Source organism: Ceratotherium simum, chromosome 16 (assembly GCF_057802395.1).
Source record: "Ceratotherium simum simum isolate JZ-2026a chromosome 16, ASM5780239v1, whole genome shotgun sequence".
NCBI lineage: Eukaryota > Metazoa > Chordata > Mammalia > Perissodactyla > Rhinocerotidae > Ceratotherium > Ceratotherium simum.
The window spans coordinates 12042504-12063170 of NC_141915.1; the positions used below are offsets into that span (position 1 = coordinate 12042504).

Sequence of the window (20667 nt, forward strand, 5' to 3'; positions counted from 1 at the left end):
TCTCCCATATGTTTCTCACTTGGGAGAGGGATGGAGCAAGGATGGACTGGAACAATGATCACTGATCACTGTCTTCCCACTCCAGGTCTCAGGAGGGGAAGATACCCGCTCGTGGCCAATTGGACCAGGTGATAATTGGAGAGAAAGGGACCAGCTTGGGGTATTATGGCTGAAGATATAATGCTGTCTGTCTCTGCTGGGTTCTTCCTGGGAACCCATATCCAGAAAGCTAGCACCCAGGTTGGGACTTGCCAAGTCTCCATGTGCCTGGAAGCAGACAGGGCCCCTGGGGGAGAGTTCCTGATTCTTGCCTTTTCCCCTAACCTGCACCAAAGCCATCCCTCTTTGAAGGCCAGAGAAGTATGGTGCCCTGGCCCTACTCCCTGGTCCCTTCCTGCCCTTGAGAATCTGGAGGAACCCCAACACTACTGAGTACTATCAGCTGAACTTCAAGTTGGGACACCTGGTCTGATAGCCATGTCTGTACTTACAGAAACCACAGACAGAATTTTGAAATGGAATTTTTCCAGGAAAATTTGGTTTATCTACTCTGGGCCTATTGTCCACCTTTTGGGTTGTTGTAAGGAGTAAAATGAAATAATATATATGGGAAAGCACCTAGTAAACTTTAAAATGCAGCAAACTATTACTGTCATTAGTATTATAGAATACTCTATGAAAAGGACTGCAAAGATGGTCTCGTCTATTACCCCAATTGTAGTAAGAATCCCTTCTACAGCACCTCTGACCAATTGCCAGCCAGATCTACCTGCACATTTGCAGTGACAGGGAGCTCACTCCCTGAAGGATAGCCCCTTCTCTCTCTGGTTAGCTCTGATTGAGAAAAAGGTTTCTTAGATTGAGTTAAAGTCTGTCATGCTGCAATCTCTAGGCATACAGCACATTTGTACCCACTGGACTCCAGGATTTGAGGACAGTCTTCACAGCCCAAGTCATCTTTTTTTCCCCAGAGTAACTTTCTCTGATATCTCCATGTACTTTGCACAGAATAATTTTCAGATTCTTCATTCCCTGGGGCTCCACCCACTCCAGCTGGTGAGTGTCCCCTTGTAAATAAATGGTGCCTAGAACAAACACAGCCAACACTGATATGACCCCGATCAGGGCAAAGTGCAGGGGAGGCATCACCTTTTATAATCTACACTCTGTGACTCTATTAACGAAGCACAAAAGGAGTGTTTTCCAGCAGCTGCACTGAATTTGCTCATTTTAAGCTGTCATCAGCCAATACCACTAAATCTTTCTCACTTAAACTACATCAAAGTTTGTGCTTCCCAGATTTAGAATTAGTTTAAATTGACCCAGGTTAAGAAATATCACTTGCCAGCACCCTAAAAGGTAGGTTTTTAGGTGCCCTCCTTAATCACCTTCCCCCATCTCCCTGCTCCAGGAACCACTGTCATGACTTCTGTGTTATCTTCCTATCTTTACAATTTGCCAACTATGTAGGCGTAATTAATTTTGCCTGTTTTGTAACTTTATATAAATGGAATCACATTATTTTATAATTATTTTATAATTTGCTTTGTTCTCTCAAAACTGTTTCTCAGATTCACTGGTGTTGAATATATAGCTGTAGTCTGTTCATTTTCATTGCTGTAGAGTATTCCATTATATTAATATTTTAAAATTTATTTATCTGTTCTACTGCTGATGAACATTTGGGTTAGTTATTTATTGTATTATGCCACTATGAATATTCTTGTATGTGTCTCCTGGGGGCACATGTGCAACGTAATTGATAAGTAATTATTTCAGGTGTTTAAATCTTATCTCCCAATTTCCTTCGGAACATAAGAATCATGTCTTTTACACAATAAAGGCTTTGAGCATGCATGAGTTTTCTTTAAAATATATACCTAGGGGTGGAATTGCTGGATCTTAGGGTTTACCTAAAAATATGAAAATGTACATAACTCTTGCATGCTCCTATCTGATTTCAAAATTGCTTTTCCAACCACCTCCATGGCATGAAGAGCTCTAGGTGTCCAAACCAGCAGCCTGACCATTTCTGTGTGACCTTGATTTTGAGCCTGGCTTCAAGCCCCAGATTATCAATGGCAATAAACGTGCCTCTTTCTCACTGGAAAGAATCCCTTCTGTAGAGGATATCAACATCTATTATCTTTATGGCCCCTGCCTCAGGTTAGTCATCAGAAGACAGAGGATTGCACTGGGATACCCTATCTTGGACAAAGATCTCCCTGCTAAGCACTGATTTGCTCCCCTAGGAAAGTCATTTATGAGGGGGAAGTCATTTATTGGCGAGGGGAGTAAACGACCCTGTTTGCTCTCTCAAAGGCACACCAGCCATCAAAGGATATTAACTGCTCAAAAAACTCAAGTCCGTATATACGTCCTCCCCGAATGTTAGCAGGATTTGAGGCAAAAGTACAAATAGATGGCACATGTCTACCTAAATTATTTTAAATTATAAATCATTCCAACTAACTGTTAACCTTAATATACTCTATTCTTCTACCTTGACAAATATTCATCTTTAATGATGTGGAAGACCAGGTTCAAATTTAGAATTCCTGGATTCCTTGGATTTATGCACTGGAATGAGGTGGGGAGGGGAGCACCGCCTTCGTTGCACAGCCCACCCGCCTTCTTTTCCCACCTCTGTCTTGTACTAGGGATCTGTGGACACAGCAGCTCAAATGTCCAACTGCTGTGCCATCTCCAAACACAGCTGCCTCTTAGCCACTTTTAGGGATGACCAGACTCTGCCCTAGACAGATTGGACCGGGGGAAGAGGCTACAGCCTCCAGCCATTGGAGGAGGGAATTCTGCGGCCAGGGGTCCCCACAACTTGGTCTTGAAGGAGGGGCACAGGCGCCAGGTGGTCATGTTGTCCCCTGGATCCTCTGGACTAATCATCTTGTGGGGGGAGTGTGGCCAGAGTGGGGATAGAGGGGAGCCTCTGACGATGGGGCCTAGGGCAGGCTCTCTTGCGCAGGTCTAAGGGCAGTACTGTCTGCAGATCACCTCTCCTCTTCCCTCATGAGGGCAGGGATTGTGTCTGGCTGTATCCCCAGTATCTATCACAGTGCCTGGCACCTAAAGTCACATCGTACATACATAGGTGATGAATGGAAAGTACGCCGGAAACAGTTCCTCGCATTTTACCTCATTTAAACTTTTCCTAGCCATTAAACAGAGGAAGGCTGTGAGGCTCAAAGAGGTTAAGTGACTCGCCCAAGGCCACACAGCTAGAAGAGCCAGAGGCTGGGTTTGCACTCACTTCACCAGCCGGCCTCCTCTCTCTCGCCCTTCTTTTTATTATCATTTTCTTTGCCTCTGTGCTGGGGTTGAGGACTGAGAGCCTCTCCTCTAAGCGGCCGGGCCTTCCCCGCCGCCCCTCCTCCTCTCTCCCCCAACCCTCTCCCTCCTCCTCTAGTCAACCTCGCCCCGGCACCCGAGAGCCGGCAGGCAGCTGCGCTCCTCCTCTAGCCTCTCCTCCCTTCGCGAAGCCCCGCCCCTCCCCTCAGGGCGACGTCACGTGCCGCCCCATCCCCCCGCGCCTGCGCACTGCTTATTTCCCGCTGTCAGGATGAGGAGGCGGAGGTCGGCGCTCGGGTCCGTCTCTGCCCGCGGCTGTGGCGGCGCCGGCGGCTCCAGCCTTAGCGGTTCCTCCCTGGGCGGCGGCGGCGGCGGCTCGGTCGACGCCTCCTCCGCCAGCTGAGCCCGTGGGAGCTCGGGACGCCGCTTCCCCGCCCATCCCCGCTCCCCGAGGCTGGCCGCCTGGCCATGGCGCAGCCGGGCCCGGCTCCTCAGCCTGACGGTGAGGCGCCCACCATGGCAGGCGTCGCGGGCGCGGCCTGCCCGGCGCCGGCGTCGCGGGGGAACCTCCGGGCGGCGGGAAGGGCGCGCGCAGGCCCGGGGGGTGACCCCGCCGGGCGGAGGCGGGAGCGCGCGGGTTCCGGCGCCGGCTGCGCGCGAGGGCGGCGCGGGGGCCTGGGCGGCCGTCGCTGGGGAGGGGGCGGGAGGCGCGGGCGGCAGCGATGGCGGGAGGCGGAGGGAAGGGCGTGGGGAGGCTGCGGGGGACCAGGCAGAAGCTGGGAACGTGGAGAGGGAGCTGCCGTGGGTAGTGGGGCGACTGGCACGTGGGCTCTGCCCGTGGGGAGGATGGAAATCGGGAATGTGCTATATTCGTTAAAGAAAAAAATTGCTTAGGTACTGATGGTGTGTCCCCCCTCATCCATGCCACAGAGCGCTTTGCACCCAGTTTTGTGACATAAAACTAGTTGAGATCAGTAACTGTATTTAGTAGCGTGCCTTGAGAGGCAGTGTGGCTTAATGGTAAGTGCTGGGGCCTGGGAGTCTAAAGGACCTGGATCCTTCATTAACAAGCTCGGGGCAAATTTCTTAGCCTCTCTGAACTTCAGTATTCTCGCTCATGAAAAAAAGGTTAATTCATGCCTTTATATATTATCTGTAAAGATGGCAGCATGTTTATATGTAAAGTGATTAGTAGTAGTATGGGAGGATTTGGGAATAGTGAGGAACATGGTTTTTGAGACTGCTGAGGTCAAGGAAAGGTGTCTTTTGTAGCACTTACGTTCTTGGAAGGAAAAAGAGCCCCATCCTAAATAATCCAGGTTGGTTGTTAGAGTCCTTCGTGACCTTCTGGGAAGTGGGCTAAACTCTGCTTCAGAGATTGACCACTTCGTTCCAGATTTTACTACCTGGAGGTATGTTTGGAGAGAATATGTGTGGTCTTTGGCACGGTACTACTGTATCTAGTTGAGAAAGTTTTTTCAGGTGTATTTCTATAATCAGTGTGTGTGCTTAGCATCTTTAAGTGTGAGTGGAAAGTTGGAATATGGTGCTGGGTGCGTAGTAGGTACTTAAAAACTTGCCCTTGTCTAGGGTTACGTCTTAAAATAACCTTTCATGAAAACCTTACTTTTTTTTCTTGCCTTTGGGGAACCTGAAACAATGTTATCAGATTTTAAGGCTGGCTGCTTCTTTGGAAGCTGGCCTCAAAGCCTGTTAGCCTCTGGTTTTAGGTTTTGTTGGTTGCCTAAGGAGAGATGTTTAGTACGTGCACTTGAGTTGTGTAAGAATCTGCTTGCTGTTTCTGTTTCAGTAGAAGAGGCATTTCTGGGGGTTCTCAAAGAGAGGGAACAGGGATGTTTTTAGGCTACACTTTTAGTTCTCACCTTTTGCATTTGGTATCAGGGAAGAAAACTTTTGCTTTTCCACAAACCCCTCTTTGTTACTGCAGACAGAGGCAGAGTACAGAAAGCTCCAGTGGCTTCTGGTTCTGGTCTGGATTGGTAGGTATGCTTAGCTGGCTGCTATCTTCTCTTGAGTTGTATGGAAACAAATGTCTAGGGCAGCTCAGGTGACATGACAGTCTGGAGTCAGAATTCCCTGCCTCTTTCAAGATGTGAAATGGTCTTCCTTGTAAATAGGGAGAAGTGACTAAGCACTTGAAAGAGGCTAGGAAAAATTAGCTTTAGGAAATCTTGTATTCTTGCTATTCTTAGTACAGGTTTATTCCCAATTTTTCAAACCCTGTGACTCTGGGATGAGATTTAGTTTGCATAGATTGCAGTGTTTATTTTCCATTAGTGTAGTAAATGAGCAGCTACAGCTACTGTTTACAAAAGGAGAGAGAATGTGGTGTATTTGAGTGCTTTGTGTCAGTGTCATCGTAGAAGTTCATCTTGGGGATTTAATTGTTCTCTTTGGCTGAACTTAATATGGATCACTTCTTACCACTTTAGCTTTAAGCACATTTGAATTTCCTAGCCCTGCTGATTTTTTTAAAAAACTATTGTAGGATTCTTTTGAGTCAAACTGACGGTAAAAGATAACTGCTTAGTTTTTCACTTTAATCTTGCTTTTATCCCATTTTAGAAGCACTTGTCTTTTATGTTGACATTGTTTTCTTTTCATTTTTTGACATCTTTGTTTTTCACGGAGATATGGTAGATTAACAAGAGAATTGGTTTGTGTGTAAATTAGCAGGATGAAATTAATAATTTTTATTAATTCTCTTTAATTCCTTATTTTGTAAATTTTTGGAAAAAGTTTTTTTTTTGATGGTGCATCTTAGTTTACTCGTTTAAAGGTAATTTTAATAGCCAAACAAATTTCAGCTGATTATTCTAGTTTACCTTGAGAATTCAAAGACTATATATAATGTAAAAATTTTCCAATTTTAGTATTTTAAAATCTAAGTTAAACTACATGTTAGAAGCATATGCTCTGATTTTACTTCATTTTTTATTTAAAAACACTGTCTTCTAGAAGCCCTCCATTAAAAGTGTGTATATTAAGAAGTAATGTCTTCTCCCATCTCCCGAAACTAATCACTATTAAGTTTTCTGTCCTTGCCTTTTCTCTACAGTTAGACAGACATGCTACCTTTTTCCCCTGAAATGGACGTGCTTTACATAGATAGGTCTGCAACTTGTCTATTTCACTTAATAAATGTTAGCTATAATTATATACTTGTAAATGGTTATGTGGCCTTGTAATGCACTATAAGCACTGTATGCATTATCTCAGGAAATCTTCATGTAACTGAGGTGGGTACTATTATAGTATTATTATTGTTCCTATTTTTTTGATGAGGAAACTGAAGCCCAGAGAAGTTAAAAGTGCCTAGAGTTATATAGCTAGAAGTGGGGGGACCTAGGACTCAAATCCAGGCCATCTGATGCCAGGACCCTCTGGTCTGTTTACTAGATCATGGACTACTTTCCAGGCCAGTGTTATAGATCTGCCTCATTCTTGTTGAAGAGTATTCCGTCACTTGCATGTACCATGCATGATTTATTTGCCTGTTTCTCTATTGATGGACAAGTAGATGGCTATCATTTTTTTCATTATTTTCTAAGCAGTGCTATAATAGATATCCTTGTACATATTTTTGGGTACTCTTGTTTTCACTTCTTTTTTTTTTTTTTTTTATAATTTTATTTATTTATTTATGTTTTCCCCCAAAGCCCCAGTAGATAGTTGTATGTCATAGCTGCGCGTCCTTCTAGTTTCTGTATGTAGGACACAGCCTCAGCATGGCCGGAGAAGCGACGCGTCAGTGTGCGTCCGGGATCCGAACCCAGGCTGCCAGCAGCGGAGCGCGTGCACTTAACTGCTAAGCCACGGGGCAGGCCCAGTTTTCACTTCTGTAAGACTACTGAATTAGTCTGAGCTCTGAGTGGTTTAAATTTTAATAGCTATTGCTAGCTTACGCTCAAAAAAGTATCAATTTACATACCTGTCAACAGTAGATGAGAGGATGGGTTTCCCCTACACTCTTACAAACCCTGGATAATGTCAGTTATACTAAATTTGTATCTTCTGATGGATAAAAAATGATATTGTTCATTTGACAAATGTTGGCATGCCTAGTCTGTGCCAAGCCCTATGCTAGGCTGCAGGAAATACAAGGATGGAACAAAACCAAACCCAGTCCCTGTTCCTAGGTAGTGAATCAGATGGCCATTAATTAGATAATCTCACAGACAAGTATAAAACTATTTAACAAATATGACTGTGTATTGCTTACCAGGCACAATTCTAGGTATTTGGAATACATCAGTGGACAATACAGATAATATATAACCTTGACCTAGTGTGGGAGAAATAGATACTAAACAACAAACATAAGCAAATGATAGGGATTGTCAGGTGATAAGTGCTACGGAAAAAAGAAAAAATAGAGCAGAGTAAAAGGAAGGGGGATAGGCTGGTTTTAAATAGGGTGGTCAGAGTAGCCTTATTGAGAAGATGACATTTGAGCAAAGACCTGAAGGAGAGAGAGGAGTTAGCTATGAGGATATCTGGAGGAGGAGTGTGCTAGACAGGGATCAGTTTTTGCAAATGCCTTAAGAAGTGTGTCTGGCATGTTTGAGGAATGGCATGGAGGTCACTGTGGCTGGAATGAAGTTATGGGGGAGAGGTGGGAGAGGAGAGTAGTAGGATTGAGGTGGGGGGTAATGGGGTGGGGGCAGATCTTGTTGGGCCTTACATTATAGCCAAGCATTGTAAAAATTGCCTTTCACTATGGGGAACCATTGAAAAGGTTTTGAGCAAAGGAGCGATGTGATCTGACTTAGGTTTTAAAAAATCACTCTGGCTGCTAGATTGGCAATAGAGTAAAGGGAGGCAAGGGAGGCATTAATCCAGAAAAAAGGTGATGAGGCTTGGACCAGGGTATATTGGTGGAGGTTATATTTTGAGGGTATGGTGAACAAGATTTAGATTAGATATGGGATGCTAGAGAGGAGTCAAGGATCACTCAGAGGTTTTTGGCCTGAGCAACTGTGAGAGGCACACAATGTTATGAATGCCTATAATTGAGGAGTTGGACCCATGTAGGAAGGCTAGAAAAGGTTTCTGAGGAAATGGTCCTGGAGCTGAGATCCAGTGGGTGAGCAGGAGTCCCTTTCTTGGAAGAAGCAGGATGAGTAAGAGAACTGAGGAAAGGTCAGTGTGCCTGGGTGGAGAGAATGAGGGAGTGTCAAGTAGGTATGGGCTGCCTGAGTGGGCCTTTAGCCTTAGAGCTGTAGAGGAAGCCATTGAAGGGTTTTCAGCGAGTAGATGACATGATAGGTTTTTAATTTGTACTTCCCTGATAGTTAGTGGTTATATATATTTAGTTTTTCTTTTCTTGTGCAGAAAGATTTAATTTTTATGTATATCTGGCCATTCTTCAAAGTTATGGTTTCTGGGTTTCTTGTCTTGCTTAAGAAGACTTCCCCAAGTCCCATGTTTATTTAAAAAAAAACAATAACAAAACCAACAGACCTCTCATTTTCAACACTTTTATAGTTTTGTCTTTATATTTAGTACTTTAAATCATCTGGAATTTATTTATTTTTAAACAGGGAAAGTTTGATATAAAGAATTACTAACTAAACAGGAGATTACCTAACAGAAAAAGAAAACCCTAAAGAATATAGGAATAGCAGATATAAGGAGCAACCACTACCTCTAGGGCTGAGACAGAGCACCCAAAGAAGGAACAGATCTTCAAGAAGCCACTCCCAGAACTGAGATCCAGACTTTGTTGGAGAGGGTGCAGCTGTGGCCCTCTGAAGGGTAGTGTGTGAATAATCTGGTGTCCTGGGAGTGTGAGTCCTCTTTAGAGACAGGTTTGAAAAAGGGGTTGAGCCTGAATGGTGGAAAGCTTTGCTGCCAGCTAAGAAGTTTGGGTTTTTCTGGGTGATGTGCCTAGGCCTATGTGTTTTGATGGAATAATAGTGTGATCCAAACTGCTATAGGAAGCTTGCTCTGGAAGTTATCCAGAGGATAGGGTAATCATAAGGCAGATGGTTCGTTAAGGAGATTGGTTAGGCTGTTGCTGTGGTCCAGGAGAGAAATGATGGGGTTATAACTTATGTCAGTGGGAATGGAGAAGAGGAAATAATAGATGTGAGAAATAATGTGGTGGTAAAAAGCAACTTGCTGAACATTTGGTTGGGTGCAGGTAGAGAGAAATTGAAGAGGATTCTGAGAATGTAGATGCTGTTTCTCAGTCGATCTAGGCTACCAGTGGGGGTTGTAGTTTTGAGACCTTTGTTTCAGTCAAGTAGATTAAGTTGTTTATACTTACCTGGGTTCCTCATTTAACCACAGAACACAGAAGATGATTGGGCTGTTTTCCCAGTTATCCAAAAGATGATATAACCAGTACCATTCTAGATGCACAGGAGAGAAGTTAATTCATGATATACGTTAAATATCTTGGGCATTAGAGCTTAATTCTGTCATGGAACCTGGGTTGAGAAAGGCTGGTAGAGTAATAAGCACAGGATATGATGGGGTCCTTACTCTGGGAAATCTGATGGAGTGAGGAGAGCAGACCATGAGGTGGGTTGCCATTCCTTTGGTTAAGGCTATTAAAATCAAGACAAACTTGATAATTTGCCATTTAATCTCCAAGAGATATTTACTTTCTCTAAACTTTATTATCTGTAAATAAACTACTGCTGCCGCACCCTTCCCATCTAGATCTTATATCCCCAACTTTCTTAGCTACTCTAGAGCAGAGTCTGTCTGAAACTACTGCTCTCTTTCATTTTATTGTGAACCTTGTAAGCCTCTGTAGAGTTACAGAAGGCACATTAACAGTTTAGATCCATATCTGTTGCAAAAATTTGTTCTGCATTTATTCCTAACAGATGAAAATCTAGTCTTTCTAGAACACTTCCACTTTTTGTGGTAACTGTATTAGAAAATTATTTATTTTGTTGGGCCCAAATCACTTCGCTACAACTTCTACACCATGGGTTCTGGCCACTTGAATGAATCAGAATTAGGCTATTTTCTCTTCCACACAAAATGTCTTCAGTTATTTAAAGAGCTTTCTTCCATCTTGGCAGTTCCTCATATGAGAGTTCTATATCCTCCCTGTTCTTTGTGGCTTCCTCTGCTAGGCTAGCCAGATGTTCTAATACCATATAGTTTGCTAGTGCTGCTCTTAAAATGGTGCACCTAAAATTGGCGAAAATATTCCAGACATAGAATCTGTGTGACTTGTGCAAAGAGTGGCTTGTGCAAAGAACAGCGAAAACATTCTTTTTTGATCAAGACCCTCAACTCTCTTTTTAATGTAAACTAACATTCCCTCAATTTGTTTTAGTTCACTGTGTCATACTAGTTCATAATAAAAGGACAACTATGATTTATTGAGAAGATATATGCCTTGTACTGTGCACTATTTTTTTATTATTATATTTTGAGCATTTATTATAGGCCAGGCACTGTGCTAGGTGCTGGTGATACAGATGTAGAGACAATTTAAAAAAAATTAATAGACTTTATTTTTTAGAGCAGTTTTAGGTTCACAGCAAAATGGAACAGAAAGTACAGAGAGTTTCTGTATACCCCTTCCACTGCCAGACTACCCCACCATCAGCATTCCACACCAGTGTGGTACGTTTGTTACAGTTGGTGAACCTACACGTCGTTATCACCCCAAGTCCGTTGTTTACATTAGGGTTTGCTCTGGGTCTTGTACATTCTATGAGTTTGGACAAATGTACAATGACATTTATCCATTGACCATTGTAGTATCGTGCAGAATAGTTTCACTGGGCTGGCCCGGTGGCCCAGTGGTTAAGTGTATGTGCTTCGTTTCAGTGGCCTGGGGTTCGCAGGTTTGGATCCTGGGCGTGCACCGATGCACCGCTTGTTAAGCCATGCTGTGGTGGCGTCCCATATAAAGTAGAGGAAGATGGGCATGGATGTTAGCCCAGGGCAAATCTTACTCGAGAAAAAAAGGGGAGGATTGGCATCGGATGTTAGCTCAGGGCTAGTCTTGCTCACAAAAAAAAAAAAAAAATAGTTTCACTGCCCTTAAAATCCGCTGTGTTTCTCCTATTCATGCCTTTTTCTCCCTAAATCCGTGGCAACCACTGATCTTTTTACTTTCTCCATTGTTTTGCCTTTTCCAGGATGTCATCTAGTTGGAATCATACAGCCTGTAGCTTTTTCAGATTGGCTTCTTTCACTAAATAATATGCATTTAAAGTTCCTTCATGTCTTTTGTGGTTTGATAGCTCATTTCTTTTTAGCACTGATTAATATCCCATTGTATGGATGTACCAATTTATCCACTCACCTGTTGAGGGACATGGTTGCTTCCAAGTTTTGGCAATTATGAATAAAGCTTCTATCATGCAGATTTTTGTGTGGATGTACGTTTTCAACTCATTTGGGTAAATATCAAGGAGTGTGGTTGCTGGATCATATGGTAAGAATATGTTAAAGTGGCTGTACCATTTTTCATTCCCACTAACAATGAATGAGAATTCCTGTTGCTCCACTTCCTCGTTAGCATTTGTTGTTGTCTGTGTTTTGGATTTTAGCCATTCTAGTAGGTGTGTAGTGGTATCTCATTTTAATTTGCGATTCCCTAATGATAGATGATGTTGAGCAACTTTCCATATGCTCATTTGCCATCCACATATCTTCTTTCGTTCAGAATTTTTGCCCATCTTTTAATCAGGTTGTTCATTTTCTTGTTTAGTTTTAAGAGTTCTTCTTATATTTTGGTTAAGTCATTTATTAGATATGTCTTTTGCAAGTATTTTCTCCAAGTCTGTGGCTTGTCTTCTCAGTCCCTTGAGCACGGTCTTTTGCAGAACGGAAGTTCTTACTTTTAATGAAATCCACTTATCAATTATTTTTTTCATGGATTGTACCATTGGTGTTGTATCTAAAAAGTCATTGCCATACATGATCATCCAGATTTTCTCCTATGTTTTGCTCTAGGAGTTTTATAGTTTTGCATTTTACATTTAGGTCTGTGAGTCATTTTGAGTTAGTTTTTGTGAAGAGTGTCAAGTCTATGTGTAAATTCATTTTTTTTTTTTTTTTGCATGTGGATATCTAATTGTTCCAGTGCCATCATTTGTTGAAATCACTATCCTTTCTCCATTGACTTTCCTTTCCTTTTTGTCACAGATCAGTTGACTCTATTTGTGTGGATCTGTTTCTGGGCTCTCTATTCCATTGGTGTATTTGTCTATTCTTTAATACTGTGTGTTAATAAATTTCTTTTTTTTTTAATTAAAGATTTTATTTATTTATTTTATTTCCCCCCAAAGCCTCAGTAGATAGTTGTCTGTCATAGCTGCACATCCTTCTAGTTGCTGTATGTGGGATGCAGCCTCAGCATGGCCGGAGAAGCGGTGCATCGGTGCGCGCCGGGATCCGAACCCGGGCCGCCAGTAGCGGAGCGCGTGCACTTAACCGCTAAGCCACGGGGCCGGCCCAATAAATTTCTTAATTAAAACTTTTTGTTGCATCAAAAATAATAAGTAATTATAAAAAAATAATAAATACTTGTGGTAAAAAATGTATAATGTGAAAGGAAAAGTCCATATAAGCTCATAAGCTCACCCCTCAGAGATAAACATTGGTAAAGGCCTGGTATGTATTTTTCCAGTTTTTTTTTTTTTTTTTTTTGATTTTATTTATTCATTTTTCCCCCCAAAGCCCCAGTAGATAGTTGTATGTCATAGGTTCACATCCTTCTAGTTGCTGCACGTGGGACTCGGCCCCGCGTTGGACGGAGAAGTGGCGCCCTGGGGCTTGCCCAGGATCCGAACCCGGGCCGCCAGCATCAGAACGCGTGCACTTAACCGCTAAGCCACGGAGCCGGCCCTATTTTTCCAGTTTTTAAAAAAAGTATGTATTCTGATGATTTAAAAGTGGAGTCATGCAATATATGCTGTTCTCAAGCTTCCTTTTCTTGATTTTTGTTTTCTTAATTTGATAGATAATGCATCATTTTTGAAATTTTTCCTTTTTGTGGCTGCATAATATAAATGCACTATAGTTTTTAAAAGTCCTAATTGATGAATATTTGTACCATTACAATAATGCTGCAGTGAATATCCTTGTACATATCTTTGCATACTCATGTGAGTGTTTTTGTGGGATAAATTCCTTGAACAGGAATTACTGAGTCAAAGAATGTGCATATTTAAAAATTTAATGGCAAATGCCAAATTCTCTTCCAAAAAGATTTGACAATTTACAGGCTCACCATCAGGATATGAGGGCTTATAGCTTCTTATTTAACAAATTAAGTTCTTTGCATGTAGGGAAGTTGATCTCTTTGTTATGTGTGTGGCAAAAATTTCCCCCAGCTTATTTGCTTTAGTTTTGAGATGTTTTGGCGTATGTATTTTTTTTTTTTTAATAATTTTATTTATTTATTTTTCCCCCAAAGCCCCAGTAGATAGTTGTATGTCATAGTTGCACATCCTTCCAGTTGCTGTATGTGGGATGCGGCCTCAGCATGGCCAGAGGAGTGGTGCGTTGGTGCACGCCCGGGATCCGAACCCGGGCCGCCAGTAGCGGAGTGCACGCACTTAACCGCCAAGCCACGGGGCCGGCCCTTGGCGTATGTATTTTAATTTGTATGTGATTTATCAGTTTTTTCCCTTTATGGCTTCTAGATTTACTTCTCCCTCTTTGTTATCATCTAGTATTTACTTTTAAATATTTGATCACTTTGGGATTTATTTTGATGTAAGGACTGAGATAGGAATCCAGCTTTTACTGTTTGTTTTCAAATGGCTAGCCGGATTTTCTTGCACCATGTAGTGATTAATCCATTTTTCTCCATTGATTTTTGAAATGCCACCATTTATTATATGCTAAATATCCAGGAATACTTGAGTCCATTTCTGGATTGTATTTTGTTCAGTTGATTTATCTATTCTGGGTGTCATACTACATAGTTACAATTACTGTTCCTTTCTACTGTCTAATGCTTTATTTTAAAGAGCCAGGCACCCTTCATTATTCATTTTCTAGAATTTTCTTAGGTATCTATTCATTCAGATAAAATTTGGAATGATGACATTGTCTGCCCACCGTGTCCCCCCCCCCCAAAAAAAGGCCTCAAAAAAAATCTCATTGATCAAGTTTATAAACTAAGAAGAACATGTATCTCTTTTTTTTTTAGCTGAGGAAGATTCGCCCTGAGCTAACATCTGTTGCCAGTCTTCCTCTTTTTTTTCGCTTGAGGAAGATTAGCCCTGACCTAACATCTGTGCCACTGTTCCTCTATTTTCTATGTGGGTTGCCGCCACAGCATGGCCGACGAGCAGTTGGTCTGTGCCCGGCATCCAAACCTGGGCTGCTGAAGTGGAGCATGCCGAACCCAACCACTACACCATGGGGCTGGCCCTGAGAACATATATCTTTAAGAAACATCTTTACAATTAAAGTGCCTAGTGGCACTTTATTTATTTGTTTTTTTAATTTTTTTGTGAGGAAGATCAGCCCTGAGCTAACATCCACGCCAATCCTCCTCTTTTTGCTGAGGAAGACTGTCTCTGAGCTAACATCTATTGCCAATCCTCCTCCTTTTTTTTCCCCAAAGCCCCAGTAGATAGTTGTATGTCATAGTTGCATATCCTTCTAGTTGCTGTATGTGGGACGTGGCCTCAGCATGGCCGGAGAAGTGGTGTGTCGGTGCGCGCCCAGGATCCGAACCCGGGCCGCCAGAACCGGGGCCACCAGCAGCGGAGCGCACGCACTTAACCGCTAAGCCACGGGGCCAGTCCCCCCTAGTGGCACTTTAAATGAATGAATTATATTATTCAATCTTCCAAATTCTTTAAGGGGGATATTATCCCTATTTCACAATTGAGGAAATAAAAGTTTAGTAACTTGCCCAGGATCCAGGTTTCCATGACTATTTTCATTCCACCTATTATCTCTCAGGTCAGGTTTAGTTAAGTAAACTCTCAAATCATTAAAAAAAGGGCAAAATTAAAACCCCACATTTCTTTTTTGATCATAAAGTACAAAGAAAGTGTAAAGAAAACTGGATTTACCTGTAATTCCATCCTTCAGAGGATTTTGTCATTTTAGTGTATTTCTGGTTATGTTTTATATCTACAAATAAGAAAATTTTAAAGCATTTGATCATATTGCACATGTGGTTTTGTATTGTGCTATTTTTAATTCTGATGTGAAATTTCCCTGTGTTGTAAGTTGTTTTTCAAAAAACAATGGTATTAAAAGTCTGTAATTTATCATCTGGATGTATCAACAATTAGTTTGCTATTACTGCCTATTTGATTATTTGTAAGATCTTGTTATTAATAAATAATTCTACAGGAGACATCTTTGGACATTAATCTTTGATGTCATTTTTGATTATTTCCTAGAGAGTTCTGGATCGAAAAGTATGAGGTTTTGGGGCCAGCCCAATGGTGTAGTGGTTAAGTTTGCACGCTCTGCTTTGGTGGCCTGGGGTTCTCGGGTTCAGATCCTGGGTGCAGACTTGTGCACTGCTTGTCAGGCCATGCTGTGGTGGTGTCCCACATACAAAAAATGGAGGAAGATGCACACAGATGTTAGCTCAAGGCCAATCTTCCTCAGCAAAAAGAGGAAGATTGACAATGGCCAATCTTCCTCACCAAAAAAAAAAAACAACCCCCCCACAAAAAACAAAAAGTATGAGGTTTTGATATAAAGCCAGATTGCTTTCCAGAAATCTAGTTCTTGTTTACATTTCTACTGTTAGTTCTGATGTCTGTTAGTGTCACCTTACCCTTGTTAAGATTAAGTATAGACTTAAAATTTTCTTGCCAACCCCTAGTGGCTTAAACAAGTAAAGGATTCAGTTTTGTGTGTGTAACAAGTTCAGAAGTAAAATAGGCAAAAATGGTATCTTATTGCTGTTTTGAGTTGCATTTTTAGTGTGATTGGCCTTTAAAACATTTGTTTTCTTTCTTTGTGCATTGCCTCTTCATGTCCTTTGCCATTTTCTTATTAATTTATAAATATCTTTATTTCATAGATATTGGCCTTAGTCTCTTATTTGTTACAGATATTTTCCAAGTTTGTCCTTTGTTTTATTTTGGCTTTTGGTAATTTATTGTGTAGAGAAGTCTAAGATTTCATTTGAACAAACTTGATAATGTTTTGGTACTTTCAAAGACCTACTCTATCTCAATATCAATTAGATATCCACTTATACTTTCTTTGTTTTGTGTTAAAATTTTTTTTCTAAATAGTTGGCCAATTTTTTTTAATATAATTTGAATTCTTAAGTTGTTTCTATATGAGCTGTTTGTCAAGTTAGGTCTTCTGCATCTTGTATTTGAGACATTAGTTTTCTTTCCACAAACAATTATTATTATTGTTATTATTTTGGTGAGGAAGATTAGCCCTGAGCTAACATCTGTTGCCAATCCTCTTCTTTTTCTGAAGAAGATTGGCCCTGGGCTAACATCCGTGCCCATCTTCCTCTACTTTATCTGTGGGATGCCTGCCACAGCATGGTTTGATAAGCGGTGCGTAGGTCCACGCCTGGGATCCAAACCCGCATACCCTGGACCACTGAAGCATAGTGCACAGACTTAACCACTAGGTCACTGGGCTGGCCCCCAAATAATTTTTATAATTTTAGATAGGAATTTTATTGCCGATTGCAAACAATTCAGAAAATGCAGAAGAGCATAACAAATAAAACAGTAATTACCCAAAGATAATTTCCATTAACATTTTGGTGTATTATCTTTCCGGCATTTTCATATGTGTGTAACATATGAAAAAATCTCTTAAACCTTTGATAAAAAATTGTAGTACTTGTATAGGATGGTGTTTCCACTTAAATGAAGAAATGTTCGTGATGTATGATTAAATAATAAATGTTACTTTTAATTACTGCATAGGATTCCATTGTGTGGCTTCCATAATATGTTTAATTGATTCTCTCTTGGTAAATATTTAAGTTTAAAATTTTTTTCCCATTACAAATAACGCTGTCGTAAACATCCTGATACATATATCTCTAAATATTTGTGCAAATACTTCCCCTGGATAAATCTTACTAGTTGTTTCAAAGGTTATATACATTTAAATTTTGATACTTTTGATACATTTACGTTCTGATGTGTTCTTTTGTATCAGGAATACTTCTGTCTCAGAATCATTGGAAATCCAACCCCTAGTGGCTTAAACAAGTGAAGGATTCAGTTTTGTGGGTGTAACAAGTTCAGAAGTAAAGCACTCCAAGGCTGGTTCAACTGCTCAAGGATTTCCAAGGTCCAAGTTTCTTCTGTTTTCTACTTTCTTCCTCTGTGGGCCTGTTTGCTCACATCTTTATTGTTATTTTTCTTGCAGATTTAATTCTGATTTCCTTTGAGGAATATTTATTCCTTTAAATCTTTTAGTATTTTCTTTTTTGTTTGTTTTCTTTTAGTATTTTCTTAGTTCTGTTTGTTGAATTCTCTACTTTAGGCGCATGGATCATCCTTATATTGGACAGTCTTTGTTTCCCATAGCTATTTCCTCTTTAATTGCTTTACTTTTTTTCTTTTCTTTGTAATTCACTGAGATTATTTCAGGTCTTTTTGATCTGTTTAACAAAATTGATAATCTTAATGGATTTCCTAATGTTGGGCAGATTTTGTATACTTGGGATAAACTCAACTTGGTTGTGATTGATTGTTCTTCTAGTGTGTAGCTAGATTTGATTTGCTAATGTTTTAAATTTTTTTTGCAATTATATTCATAGTTTTCCATTTGATACCACCTTGAGTTTTGGTGTCTTGATTATACTAGCCTGGTAAAATAGATTGGGAAACATTCCACTTTTTATTATGCTGAGGACATTTTAAATAGTATAGGAAATGTTTATTCCCTGCAGATTTGATAAATTTATTGTGTTCTCTTTCAAATTTCGTCTTAAAACTTGTATAGATATTTCATAATTTTTTTGTCACTTTTCTATTGTTAGACATTGGCTTGTTTCTGAAAATTTTAACTGATGCTACAGTCAGCATTCTTGCGATTAAATCTTTACGCATATCCATGATTACTTCTTTAGGATAAATTCTTGCCTGTGAAATTAGTTTGTTAAAGAGTATACAAAATTTTAAGGCTTTTGCTATTGATTACTACAGTCATGTGTCTTGAAATATACCCTGGATTTGTTTAAGGTGACAGGCACAGAGACAATTGCCTTTGAAAGAAGAGTTTGTTACTTATAGTTCCCAAGAGTGGTGGGCGTGCCATGCCATGCAGGGCCACGTGGAGAAGTACCAGGGTCAGTTAGGAGGCAGATGGGGTTCAGGGAGAGCATGGCCCAGAGCCTTTATTGTGGTTTTGATGAGAAGGAAGGAATAGGTGGGGCAGAGTAGGCAAGTTTAGGATTGGATGGTTTGAATAATGTTGGTGGGCTCTGGTCTGGTCTATAGGAGTGGTCTCTAGTTGTCTAATACCTCTAGTTATCTAACACCTTGGCCCTGGGTTGATTTAGGGCAGGGGAAATATTGGCTTGGTGTGTGAGAGTTGGATAAAAGAGGTGGTTGGAATATGGACTTGAGATTGGTTGGTTTGCATATGATAGCCATGTTCCTGGGTGAGTTGTTATCTCCAGGAGTTAGCTAGCCCTTGGAGGGGCAATCTCTCCCTGGCCAGTAGAGCCCCGTGATGTCAAAGCATCATAAAATATAGAAAATAAGAACATTAATACACCATTTTTTAAGATTGTAGTACTTTGTGCTCCCATCAGCAGTGTATGAGCATGCCAGCACTAGGTAGTGGTCTCTTTAATTAAAAAAAAGAAATCCACAAAAATGTTGGCTCGTTTTGGTGAGCAAAAAGTCTTGTTTAGATTTGCATTCCTTTGATTTCTATTGGCATTTGGAGTTCTTTTGCAAATGATCTATCTTTATCCTTTAACTATTAAATAATATTTGTCTTTTTACTGATCATTAAGAGCTTTTTATACAAGGACATTCCTCCAGCAAGTCTAGTGTTTCATGTATGTGTGTGTGTCAAATTTTGTTGCCATAAATTTGAGTCAGTTTGGCAAAGTGATCAAAGGAGAGTAAGTTATGGGATTTGGGGTGATTAATGTGGGCATTGCTACCCCCATCACCTGATTTGACTGTACAATTGGTGGAAACATTACGTACCTGTGGGCCGTATTTACTCCTGCAAGAGCCTTAAAGATTGTACGGAAGACACTTGTGGATTAAGCCCTTTTTCTTTATTCCCATAACCAGAATATTTCTTGTTTGGTTATATGAAAGTGAAACTCTTTTTGTTTGACTATCGTTGAGTGATCTGGTTGAATTTGGAACAAGAAATCAAATCATTTCCTTCTGCACTGTCTTCCTCTGTTAAAAAAATTTTTTTTAAAACTTTGACCGAAAAATACCCATGAATATTTTAGATGCAGTGTTTGCATGGTTTGATAAGACTGCTGTAGCTTTCCTGTATTTCTTTAATATTTAAATCAGGCTTCATTTTTGTGAGATTGAGAGTATTGAAAAGTACCTAGGTACCTAAGCAGATGCTAAATGAGCATTTGAGAAAGCTGTTGCAGAGCTTTAGGAATTATAGATTTGGTCTAGATGAATCGGAGAATTTTAGGATTGGAAGGGACTTTTTACCTATCTTCTAGTCTGTCATTCTATATCAGAAGTTCTCAACTCTATCAGTTTATAACAGGTTTCTCACCCTTGTCACAATTGACATTTTGAGCTGGATAATTCTTTGTTGTGGAGGGCTGTCCTATACATTGTAGAATGTTTAGCAGCATCTCTGGGCTCTACCCACTAGATGTCAGTCCCCCCCCCCCCCCCCAAGTTGTGACAACCAAAAATATCTCCAGACATTGCCAAGTGTCCCCTGGGGAGCAAAATCACCCCCTGTTGAGAACCACTGGTTTATAACAAAGTGCTTAAGAATGCCCCTTTTCCATTCTGATATAAAATTATACACACGACTTAAAAAAAAACTAACAGTATAATGCCCTTACTATAAAGGAAAATAATTTATAATTAAGTGTGCAATATGTGTTCCAATGTGTAAATGAACAGTGTGATTAAATAAAAGAACACCCCTAGGAGATGGTATCACACCTGTTTATAACTCCTGCTCGTATGATGCATAAATCTCTTATCTCCTCTATTAAATACTTAGAATCACAGGGAAGTCTTCCTAGGCCTTGGAGCCAGGTAGATCAGGGTTTGAATCAGGGTTTGAATCCAGCTCTGCCACTTATTAGCTGTGTAACAAGCTAAGGTGGATAACTTAATATCTCAGAATATTTTGTCATCTATAACTGGGGATGATAATGCCTGATTTTTGGTTTGTTGTGAAAATTCTGTAAGCCAGTGTATAAAATAACTTGCC

The 20667-nt window shown here is 40.6% G+C and overlaps 1 protein-coding gene across 2 annotated transcripts in view; it reads left to right on the forward strand.

The window, feature by feature from the left end:
- Positions 1-3578: 3578 nt before the first annotated feature.
- Positions 3579-20667, forward strand: part of RABEP1 (rabaptin, RAB GTPase binding effector protein 1) — a 112751-nt gene continuing 95662 nt past the window's right edge. For both annotated transcript variants that reach the window (XM_004433223.3, XM_087440587.1), the window contains exon 1: positions 3579-3808. In XM_004433223.3, coding sequence (XP_004433280.2) covers positions 3775-3808 — 34 coding nt within the window. In that variant the 5' untranslated portion in view covers positions 3579-3774. The remainder of the gene's footprint in view (positions 3809-20667) is intronic.